Consider the following 12,590-nt stretch of genomic DNA (forward strand, 5'->3'; position numbering starts at 1 on the left):
TTATTTCTAAAAGTTATTTTTGATGAATAATGTGTTATGGAGGCATTGGAGAGTTATGGTGATTAGGTTAGGTTTTTTCTCTGTTAAGCACTGCTATTAACATTTTAGTCACATTTTAAAATACAATATTACTGTGTAGACATTTTTTTGTGAAGGCAGTGAGAAAGAGTGTCTTCCAAAGGGACTAGAATTTTGAAAAATCGGAGGTTGAGTAAGAGAGACAACATTCTTCACACTAAACATGTAACACTAAAAGTATAGTTATGACTCCATATAGATGCCTCCTTCTAGGATATTCTAAAAGAATCTATTTTTGATATAACATAGCCTTACATGGGATATGATGCAATTCCAAACGTGAGCTCAATTAACAGCAAACTTATCACCAGAATTAATGTACTTTCTGTAACCAAATCAATCATATTTTCATCTAAATTGACTATTAATATTTTTTAAAATAATTTTTATGTGCAGATCCAGTTGCTTACTGATGTAAGATTTACATATGGTATGTTGAAAATTTACATATTCAAATGAAAATTTAAAAATATTTTCACTTCCCCACTAAATAAAATCAATGTACATTCCAACTCTAGTCTCAAATATAATAAATATCTTTTTTAATTTTTCAAAGGAAAACATAGGCATAAGACTTCTCTTCTACTTAGAAGAATATTTCAAGCTCAATTTCCAAATCCTTAAATGTTATAGATTTCCTTTTTCAAAATACAATAAACAGAATATTAGTTCTTTGCAATGCGGTTTGTCCTTTAAGAAAATAAAAGAGCTACGTGTTCAAATAATTGTGGGAAATTCTGAGTTTACATGTTTAAAAATTTTATAGGCAGGTTATTGAAGAAATGTGTTTTAGTAGTTAGTGGCTGTACATATATTTTGAGAATAATAGAATTCTTAATTTCACTTAATTTTCAAGAGAATGATAATTGACTAACAACGAAGAGGAAACATGAAATAGAAGCCTCTATCTCACCATATTACAAAAACAAAATGTACATGATTCACGGTCCATTACAAAAAAATTCAAATAAAAAGACATTGTTCTCAACATTTAGGATTCAGATTGATTGTAACACATTTCATCAAAATAAAACATACCTTTATCTAAATTCTTCACTGTACTAACCTGGTTCAGTATTTGCCTAGCTATACATGTTTTGAGTGATTCATTTAAAAAAAACTATTTTGCATAAGGAAATCATATGGAAATCACCATTCATTCCGGTCAGCGTCACAGTTGCAGTAATACTGAGAATCAATGCAGTTCCCCTCTAGTCCACAAGTACATTTTTGAGGATCAGGCAAAGACCCTCCCCAATAAGTCTGTGTTTCATTGGTTCTTCCAACCCACCAGCTCAGCGGGGTTCCATCTGAAAGAAAAATGTGAGAAATGTGACATCTGCTTTATACCCCACTGCCTTCCATCCCAGTACAACGCCCTTCCTCCAAAATCGTTAAAAAGAATAACGAAAGATTGACTTAACATAGTGATATTCCAAACACTGTAATTGATGGCATTTCCATAAGAAAGCTTTTTTAAAAATATTTTATTATTTAAGCTTAAATGATTGATATATTTTTCTTTGAGTAGAAAAGAATCCAGCAGTTTCTATTTAATTCAGGCATGATACTAAAAAATGTATTGAGAGCAATTCACATATGCAATTTCTTTAAAAATAATTTTTGAAACAAGAAGCCATCAAAATATAAACCACAGTAATTAACATTTCAGAAACAAAACTGATGTGAGATTGTGAAATGTCCATTAAAACATATGGAATGTTATGTAAAGTCAGTGATTTATCTCAACATATTTATTGGCTAAAAATATATTAGCTGTTTACTAAACATTCGGCATGGTATGGCACTCCCTTGTCACAATTTAAGATATATTTGGAAGTATGTCTTTTTTTCTTCCATTTAATGGCTTGGCTATTTATTTGGAGACTACAGAAATAACACTGAAAGATCTTTATGCCTGAAGCAAATCCTACATTCAAGAGCTGCATTTCCCTTGGCCAAATGCATTTCTTTCTATGATGAATGTCAAGCTACCAGCTCCTTCTCAGAGTTAGACTAAACATGATGCCAAGGAACTGGAGCAAAGAATAGACAGAACATTTAGGTGAGGCATGCAGGCAATCTGTCTTAGATATAAAAAATAGGTAGAGAGGAAAAATTGCAGTCATTTGAGAATCAGGGCATGAGAAGAATGTGATATCAAATCAGTCAGCTCTTCAAAGGTGTTTGATCATTTTTCTGTTGACTTTCAAAGCTTTTAAGTTGTTGCCATCAGCTCTACTGAACATCTGGGACTTTCACTAATTTCTCGCTTACTTACAAATGCCAATGCTCATAATAACTATTAGATCAGACCTCTACTAATGCTGACAATCTTTCTTCCAGCATCACTATACATACCAGTCCAGGCCATGCCAAAAAGCAAGGAATAATCAGAATCTTATTTTATGCATAAATACATTAATATCAGGAATTTCCATCTTTTTTTAAATGCATGATTAACTCATCAACCAAAGGTGAAACCACCTTGAAACATTTAACAGATATGTTTCAACATACTGCTTAAAATATTATGTGCCCATAGATTAAAAAGAAAATAAATCATTATTCCTAAATATTGAATAATATTTTTACATATAAATTTCCTATCTTCCCTATAAAATAGAAACCACTGAATGTTTTAAAGGTACCAAATACCTTTGGTTACCTTCAAGCCTTTTTAAGTGTCCTAAAGAGCTTAAATAAGTACAAGAAAGAATTCAGAAAATCATGAGAAATTTTGTGTGTGTGTGATTAGCCCTGAGCTAACATCCACTGTCAATCCTCTTCTTTTTGCTGAGGAAGATTGGCCCTTGGCTAACATCTGTGCCCATCTTCCTCTACTTTAAATGGGACACCGCCACAGCATGGCTTGACAAGCGGTGTGCGCCCGGGGATCCTAACCTACGAACCCCAGGCCGCAGAAGGGGAGTACGCGAACTTAACCACCATGCCACCAGGCCTGCCCCGAGAAAATTTTTAAAGTTAAAAATTGAAGGGGCCAGCCCCATGGCTTAGTGGTTAAGTTCGGCACACTCCCCTTCAGTGGCCTGGGTTCAGTTCCTGGGCGTGGACCTACACCACTTGTTGGTGACCATGCTGTGGCGGCAACCCACACACAAAATAGAGGAAGACTGGCACAAATGTTAGCTCAGGGCAAATATTTCTCAAGGAAAAAAAAAAATTAGGGGCTGGCAGTGTGGTGTAGTGGTTAAGTTCACATGCTCCACTTTGGCTGCCCGGGGTTCGCAGATTCGGATCCTAGGCACAGACCTGCTCACTGCTTATCAAGCCATGCTATGGCAGGCATCCCACATATAGAGTAGAGGAAGATGGGCACAGATGTTAGCCAGGGACAATCTTCCTCAGCAAAAAGAGGAGGATTGGCAACAGATGTTAGCTCAGGGCTAATCTTCCTCACCAAAAATAAAATTAAATTAAAATTTAAAAATTAAAAAAAATTTAAATTATAAAATATCAGTGATCATGGTAAAACATTCTACTTCCCATAGTTAAAATCTCAAATCATTTGAGTATTCACATTGGTCTTCCTTCCAATGTGCTGAGTCTCAGATCCACAGCTTGCTGAAAACATTTTCATATACATTCCACTTTATTCATCCACAATTAAGGCGCCTTTACTACTTGAAACTGCTATATCTTCAAGATCTGAAACTAAATTTAACTTGTCTGACACCACCCTCCTTTTCTTCCCCACATATTTCTTCTTGTGAAGTCAAAATCCAAATTGTTCCCTCTCTTTTCCACCTCAAATCCATTCTACATGAATTCTAGGGTCATGGACCTGAAGAAAATCTGTGGATTTAACAATTATCATCATTTCTTGTTCTACAACCTTTTAGAGTTTACTATTTTGTTTACTAGTGACTCCCAAGCCTGCCTGAAACACCTGGGGAGCCTTCACAAAAAGATGCATGGGCGCCAGTGGCCATGAAGGTGGGGATTCCTTCACATTCTATGTCGTTCCCTTTATTTTGCGTGGTGCTCGCTCACTACCCCCTTGGGTATCTTGTGTTCTGCTTCTTTTAGAGTTTGACTCATTTGTGACTTTAATGATCATCTTTCCTTTTGTCTTTCTTTTCTCGTTAAGGAACTCAGTTCATTTTGTTACATCACATTCATTTACCCTTCTACAAGTATGGTTCTCATTTTCTTAGAACACGCTTCCATATTTGTTTATCTATTTTTAGATTCCAAGATCAATATTTAGCAACAAGGAACAATCCGTTGCAGACTAAACTGGTATGTTAACTATAACCATGATGCACCAGAGAGCTGGGAACAAGAGGAGCTCACGTCGTCCACTTTCTATGTGTTAACGCCACCCAATCATCACCATAGCCTTGTGAGGTTGGTATTATTGGCCCCATTTCAGAGAAGAGAAAGCAAAGACTGAGAAAGATTCATTTATCCAAGTTCTATACCTAATCAATGAGAGACCTGGAACTTGAACTCAGATCTCCGCCCACCTCTAAATCCTACGCTGTCTGCACTACAACTATCTGATAGCCAGTCACAGACGGGATTGAGGTTCCAATGGGAAAAGATGTGAGGGGAGACCAGCAAGATGGGAAGGGTTTGGAGGGTAGAAGGCGGAATGAGAACATTCTAAAAAAGATGAAGAAGGAGGAGGAAAAGGAAGAGGAGAGGGGGAGAACTCAGGCATGGGGGAGAAAATAATCTGGTTGTATTAAGTGAGTGGAGAATAAACAGGAGAAGGGCTTAACTGGAAACGAAAGATGCAAATGTCACTCCAAGAGTTCAAAATTTTTCTGCGTCATCCATATGACATATGATATTCACATAGGAAACACATTTCTTTTAAAATTCTTGTCTTTCTATCTGGAACTCCAACCTCTCTTAAGACAACAAATGGGAGTGAGCATTAACAAAGTGGCTTTATTGTGCAGATATCTTAGAATCTTCTCTAATTTCTAAAGAAAAATAAACCTGCTAGAATATTGCTGCTAGAAAGCAGTCTGTTGGCATGAAGGCTACATAAGCAGGTGGGTCCAGAATATGCAGTTTTCGTGTCCAGACAGAAGAGTCTGCTTTGGACAGACAGGAGCTAGGAAGGCACTACTGCTTCTTAAACAGAAAAGAGTCACGGTGGAAGCAGCGTTTCTTAAAGGTTAATTTCTTCATAAAGATTAATATTTTGGATTATACGTTGGATGGTTGGAAGATATGGAGAGATGCAGCTGGGAGACCAGTTGGAAAGCTCCCGCAGTAACTTCAAGAATTAGGTCATTAAGTCCCATACTAAGGCAGAACGAGTGGGACCTGAGATATGCTCACATAATGAGCTGTTCTAACGGAAGAAAACACAAAACCAAACAAGAATTTAGGAGCAGACTTGTTACTAAAAGTAGAATAAAAGAAAGAGTTAAGGTGGTCTTTTGATTCCTAGTTGAGCTACTGACTAAACTCAGTTTCTAGCAGCCTATTCTAATTTTCAACTCCATCCAGAGGCTAACTGTTAACAATCAATGAAAAAGAGTCACACAGAATAGGCCTTGTCAAAAAAGTAAGGCATATTTTTATGAGCTCTTTTTCATGATAAAACAAATCGTATGTGTCACTTGCCCTTTATCAGGAATAAACACAGCATTCATCGAGTATCAGAATGAAGCCCTTTTCTGTATAGTTATCCGATTAAGTCCAGGAAGAGATTCCGACAGCCATCAAGGCTTTGAACAAACCTCAGTGTAAATTGACCTTGTTCTTTTCTTCAGGCAATAGCATCTCTGTGACTTCCAGACTGTGACATGTTTGCTAAATATACAGGGAGCACACACCCTCAGCAGCTATACACCACCACCTTGGCTGAATTAAAGTCCACAGGAGCTGGTTAAGTAAAGTGCACCACGCAATGTGTGCAGCGTGACAGATGCCTCAGTTTACTTACCTGGTTTATTTCCAAGCCGAGACTTCTTGCAGTAGTAGGTAAGCTCTTGTTCACAGTGCTCCGCACGGTTAATTGTGGCCTGGAGTTGCTCCATGCTGGCCACATACTTGAAAAACCCAGTGTATGGGTTCTCTGGATTAGTATTTCTGACTCTTGTTAAGTCAGAGCCATTGTGTTGTATGATGGTCCACGCAGTTTCTTGTATGCAGAAATGGGGGAAGAAAGAGAGGAGACCATCACTAGTCTGCAAAAGTTAAAATAAATAAAGAAAATCAAAATCACCTTTTATCTGAGTCAAATTTTTCTAGTCATCAAACCTCTTTGAGAGGCAGAATCAACACAAATGGATCTCAAAATTTTTTAATTATGGTAAAGTGATTCTTTTCCCTTAAATTTATACAATTGCCACGCATTTACAGTGATTTTATTTTACTTTTTCATATAATTTAGCCAGAAAATATTTATGATGAAAAATATTAGGAAAACTGATTATTAAAATTTGTGGTTCATTTCATTTCATCAAATCTGATATTCTACATTTTAAAGATGCATCATTTTATTTTCCTTCAAGAAAGAAAAAAAATGCTGCCTATAATAATTTTGAAATATTGTTGATACATCCTGAAATCAGAGGTGTTACAACGTGAAAAAAATGTTCATCTTCGAATTTGTAAAATAGTTCAAATGACATAATGTAAACAATGACTTTTCTACTTTTAAAAATCATTTGTGTTACCAGCAAAAAGCAAGTCAAATTTTTATGGCCTGTGTGTATCTCTCTTCAGACAACATTTAATTATGAGTATATATCTATTTCTTTTTAAATCAAATTTGAAATAGTCATTTTGGTATCATGTGACCCACACAGCTTTGCAATGCAATAGGAAGTTACTCTTTTGAATGGAATGCATCTGATACAGCATCAGCAACTCAACTAACACAAAAAATAAAATATCTTTGAGTATTTACTAGAGCTATCACTACTGGTACCTAAATGTCTGTAAACATTTCCATCATACTGGTTACCAAAATTATTTAGATGAAATGAGAACACTACAATGTTTGTAACAGAAGATAGACATATTGTATTTATCCTTCAACTTTCCCAGCAATAGAATCCATATTATATTACTGTGATATATGCAGACACAAGAACAGATTAATCAAAAGGCCTCTGATTTAATAGGTAGGAAACAGATTGGAAGTTGTCAAAACTCTGCTATATATGTGCTGTTAAGTCACATAATTCTTCTGTATTACAGATGAATATTCCAAATTGGAGGAAAACAGTAGGTAGAATTTTTTCCCCTCTTTTTAGTTAATACACTCACATGGATCAACAATCAAAACAAGATAAGAAATTTCATTCCCACCCCTCTCCTGGTCATCAGAATTTTGAATAGATAGGCCTGCTAAATAAACGAGACAGGAGGCAAATTTGACAGCCTTATTGGCTCCCATGTGTGGATCATTATTTTTCTCTGAAACAATAGCTATTTGTATTTCTGCCTTGCATTTCAGCTCACCATGGAGCTTTATCAGTAAATGAGTTTCCTTAAAGACGACATGATATATAACCTAATGAAATTAATTACAGATGGCCAGACAGGGGTACAGTGTAGAGACCATCAGGAGATCTGAGCTGCAGATCTGGCATGGATCGATGCCCTTAAGAAAGTCAGGTAAAATCTGAGCCTCCATTTTCCAAATTTGGAAAATAAAGTGACAGAATATAGGAAGCAATATAGTAGGTCTGAAATCCTATAATTTTAGCCAACTCAACCTTGGCTATTAGAAGTTTAAGAATATGAATCCAGCAAATCTGTCAGCCTAGCCTCTGTTGGACTCTGCCTTTACTGTTCAGCAAAACGATTCATCTTTTCTTGTGGTAAATCAACGACATGCATGAGGAAGCTCATCTCTGGCTGAGTAGCTGCCAAAAGAGCGGGACAATCAACCTGCTTGAAGCCTTTGTCTCTTTGCCTTCTGGGTCACACTGAAAGGGACGTCCCTATGGTTTAGCACCCACCGGATCACAATTAACACATGATTCTAAAGGTCTTTGAAAGTGTTGTAAGAAACCCAAGACCATAGTGCATGACAACTATTAAAGGGCAGCTCACAGAAAGGTTTCCTTTGGAAATTCTAAAATTTCAATATTATGATAGTTTCTGTAAGTGATTTCATTTTCTAATAAAAAGTACCACACAGTGTGAAGTTAAACAGATGCCACACTGATTAAACAATCTAGATTTCCAAGGGAAAGCAGAGTCAACGAATCACCACAATAAATTCTGAGCCATGGAAATGAATGCCCAGCAGCCATGTTCCAGATCTTATGTGCTTTACTAACAGAGGGAATCTCTCAAAACTATTAACCTAGAGCCTCTTTACTCTTCTTTCAGACATGATTGTGTTATCTGATGTTTCTACAAATACCCATTTAGAAATTACAACCGTAAAAGACAGACTTCATCACAGTTTGTAATTCAGTATTTTGTGATTTATTTTATTGGTTTTTTCCACTGGTCTACAAGCTCTATGAGAAGAATGATAGTTTCTGATTCCCTAACCATAGTGTCTCCAGCACATAGCACAATGGCTTGGCAACATGCAGAAGAAGACATTAAAGAAATGAGGGAACAAACAAATGAGTAAATAAAGACAACGCATTGTCCAGACTACAGCACAACCTTCCAGGTTATCCGATTCTGATTCTATGGTGGCTCTGCAAGTTTCATTGCCTTTTAGCTGTTTTACAACTCTGTGAATTGTAGATAACTGATAGAATTGCAAAATAATGCTAAGTCTGAAACTGTGAAGGGTATGAGATGTTATCCTACTTGCTAGTTAACAAATTCTCTTGCCTCATATACAAATTGTATCCACTTGTCTATTTATCTAGATATAGATCTAGATAGACATATAGATGTAGATATAGATACATACTAACAGACACAGGAGATCTCTGGATCAGGGACCATTTGCTTACAGACAATCTTAGCAGCATCCATCCTCCACACTCCAATATCCCATGGCCAATACAATGAGTGCCAGATGGATCTGCACATGCTGGAGTTGTGCCACAAGAGAGGAATCCCAAAATGATGAGACTTGTAGCTTACAGAGGATGGCTGGCACATCTTCTCCCCTCCATAGAGTGAGAGAGGAACTTTGGCTCTGGGATGCAACAAATCCTTTCTGAGGCGAGTAGGGGCCAACCCTTAGGTTTTTATCACTCTTAGAACATAGGCAAATACATCCGGGTGAGGTAAGCCTTTAAAACTCTCCAGAGAAATTCACTATCTCTTACTACCAAGACATATTTACATTAAAGTATCCTTTAACACAAGCGTCCAGATTTTTTTTTTTTTTTTTTTTTTTTGCTTAGCAAGCAAGGTGTTGTTTCCTTTCAACAAGTAATTCCTGTCTCTAGACAAGCAAATTCCACCTGGTGGAGGTTCTACTGACTTCCTTCCTCCACTACGGAAGGAGCCAGTGTTGCCTCCATTTGCACATTCTTTTCAAGATTACAGATACGTCTGTTCTTTGGATTCTCCTTTGAGCCAGTTGTAACATCTGACCTGTTTCTTCATTAATAATGTGTTAAACAAAATCTTTAAAATGTGTTTTTTTAGCTTTTATTTTTATATTTGTGTAAGGGTCATGATTTTATTTTTTTGAAAATTATCCTTTATCGAATGCAAAGAGAGTTGTTAAGGTAAGGAGACACAGGGAAATGAATAACGAGAGATAGCCGAAACAGGCAGAAAATCTATGAGATTTAATAAACACCCTAAAAGAATTGAAAGACAGTTTGGGTTCACCAGTGTCTCCCCCCGAAAAGATTTCCAATGATATAAATTGTATGTAAAGCAACTGAGTAATTAAGAACTTGATTGATCTTAGGCTGACTGCTATTTTTAGTGTGATAACAGTGTGAAGAAAAAACATGCTGTTTAAGCAACACAGTTGCAAAGCTTGTGTTCCTTCATGCTTAATAGCTGAGGGTGATAGATGTGATAAAGACTGTGCGAGCAGGTAGGAAATGCTGTGTTAAGGAAAGCCAGGAGATGACAGAACAGCAAGCATCCTGGAGCAAAATGATGTCAACAAGCTGCATTTGAATAATGACAGTTAGTTATTAACTCTCATAGCTATGAAGAAGGCCTTTATTATTGAAATCCCTGACGTAAAAATAATTTTGTTAGTATAAGTCTTTACTCCAGCATTCTCATGGAATGGTCTCAGGAGCCCTATCTCAGAATCATATGAGGAGTTTAACAGAGCAGAGACCCAGGCCTTGATCTCTAAACTTATTGAGTCAGTGAAACCAAATCTAGGAGTCTTCATAGTGGTGCAGTAGGAAAGGGTGAGTTTAAGCCATAGAATTACCATTTTCACAAAAGTTTGAAAGCTACTGTTTTAGCTCTCATCAATTTCTCCCCACCCAAACAATTGTCCTTACAATGCAATGTTTAATAATGAGAAACTTCTTGAACATAAAACTATTTCATTATAAAAAAGAAAACAATGGATTTAGTGTAGAAGAAAAAAAGCCCTGTACATTTCAATAAGGACAGCCACTGGGATTCATATTATCCTAAGTCGTTATTTTTTAATTATATTTAGAATACTCTATTTAGAAAGATTTTCAGTCTTTAACATAGTTTAGGAAAATGTCCATTTAAAAGAGATTTTTTTTTTGTCTTTTTTAGTCACAGCTTTAAATACACATGGAATCATTTGTTTGAAACAAATTCTAGACTAGTAACTGGATTTTTTTTAAGTTACATTTGCAAGTTTTTGATTCAGCATTTTGTCTTGTTTTCATAATTGTTCTCCTAATTTGTATAACTAGAGGATATGTTATTGGCTACAATCAATGAGACATTGACAGAACGTAGCCTTTTCTAGTCGAAAAATTTTCAGGCTGGGAGAAAAGAGACCAAGATTTAGTTCTTGATCTACCCCTAATGATATTCTTCAGTTTGCCTCACGGAACCTTCCCAGGTCTTGGCTTTCTCATTTGCAAAAGCAGATCAATAAAGTTTCAAGCTGTAACATGTATTTCTCACTAGGTTGTTACATTCTGGGACTGCCACTTTTGTTTGAATACATTTCAATATTCCAGAGCTTCTGAAGACACTTAGCTGTCTCCTAACTGGATTATCTGTGTCTCTGCCCTCAACAGCTTGCTTTTCGAATGGCTTTAAATATTGTAAATGTCCTCTTTTTCATCAATACTTTTTGATAATTTTGCTAAAGTACCTTTAACCACTCTGTGTGTGTGCATATATATACGTATATACATATATATATACACACACATATATTTACTTCAAGTCTCTCAGAGTTGTCAGACTTACGTGAATAAAATAAGGTACATCAATTAGTAATATAATATGACAAGGTAAATGTTTATTTAACAGAAATGAAATAATTCATTCAAGAAAATGAAACTGAAAATTTCCTTATCATTTAGATAATTAAAAATATGGTTTATAAATTACTGGATTATTATACATAATAAACATAATATATGTATGTATGTGTATATAATCAATCCTCATTATCTGCAGATCCTCATTATTTGTGAATTCGCCTACTCACAAAAATTTATTTGTAACCCCAAAATCAATACTCGAGGCTCTCTCGTACATCTGCAGACACGTACAAAGCAGCAAAAAATTTGAGTTGCCCAATACACACGTATCCAGCTGAAGTTGGACAAGGCAACACTCTGTCTCTCTGTTCCAGCTCTCATGCTGTGAGCAAGTACCTTACTTGTGATCTATTTAGTGTCATGTTTTTTGCATTTCTGTGCTTTTTCTTGGTGATTTTGCTGTTTAAAATGACCTCTACGTGTAGTGCTGAAGCGCTGGCTAGTGTTCCTAAGCACAAGAAGTCTGTGAGGCGCCTTATGAGAAAACATATGTGTTAGATAAGAATCGTTCCAGTGTGTTATAGTGCTGTTGGTTGTGAGTTCAATGTTAATGAATCAACATTATTAAATAAGGTGTCTTTAACCTGAAATACAAGTGCAACAAGGTTACGTATTGATCAGTTGATGAGAACACTGTAACCAGAGGCTCGCAGGAATCTAATCTTACTGTATTTTCCCCTAGGAGCAGTGGTCCAATATTCACTAATTCAGTGCCCGGGGTTACTTTACAGAACATAACTATCACAGATAACAAGAATTGCGTGCATGTGTGTGTGTGTGTGTGTGCGCGCGCGCGAGCACGTGCGTGTGTGTGGTGTATTTCTTAAAGCTTTAAAGATTAGAGATTTTTATCAACTTAGATGTATCTGATTTACAGAATCAACACTTTATAAAGCACATGCATGTGAACAGTTCAAGATGCATTTGCAGGAACGTAGGATTCACAGGAATGCAGTGACAGATTGTTAAATCTCACCCACAACCCAAGCGATACAAACAGGAAAGATCAAAAGTTATTTGACATTTGAATTCATATCTGTCACTTGCAAAGTTTTACTTTCCTCTCTGTGAAGTCTTTTCACACTTATGTTTAATTCTGCCATAATAGAGCAGGCTGTTCTCTCAAGTTTGAGAACC

At 36.2% G+C, this 12,590-nt stretch overlaps 1 protein-coding gene across 1 annotated transcript in view; it reads right to left on the reverse strand.

Annotated features, from left to right (window-relative positions):
- CNTNAP4 (contactin associated protein family member 4) overlaps positions 1-12,590 on the reverse strand; it is a 234,948-nt gene that overhangs the window by 53,827 nt on the left and 168,531 nt on the right. Inside the window, exons 13-14 of the mRNA XM_004437095.3 lie at positions 6,008-6,205; positions 1,232-1,388 (exon numbers count right to left, since the gene is read on the reverse strand). Of these exons, the coding sequence (XP_004437152.2) occupies positions 1,232-1,388; positions 6,008-6,205 (355 nt within the window). The remainder of the gene's footprint in view (positions 1-1,231; positions 1,389-6,007; positions 6,206-12,590) is intronic.

The sequence above is a fragment of the Ceratotherium simum genome, chromosome 30, assembly GCF_057802395.1.
Source record: "Ceratotherium simum simum isolate JZ-2026a chromosome 30, ASM5780239v1, whole genome shotgun sequence".
Lineage (NCBI taxonomy): Eukaryota > Metazoa > Chordata > Mammalia > Perissodactyla > Rhinocerotidae > Ceratotherium > Ceratotherium simum.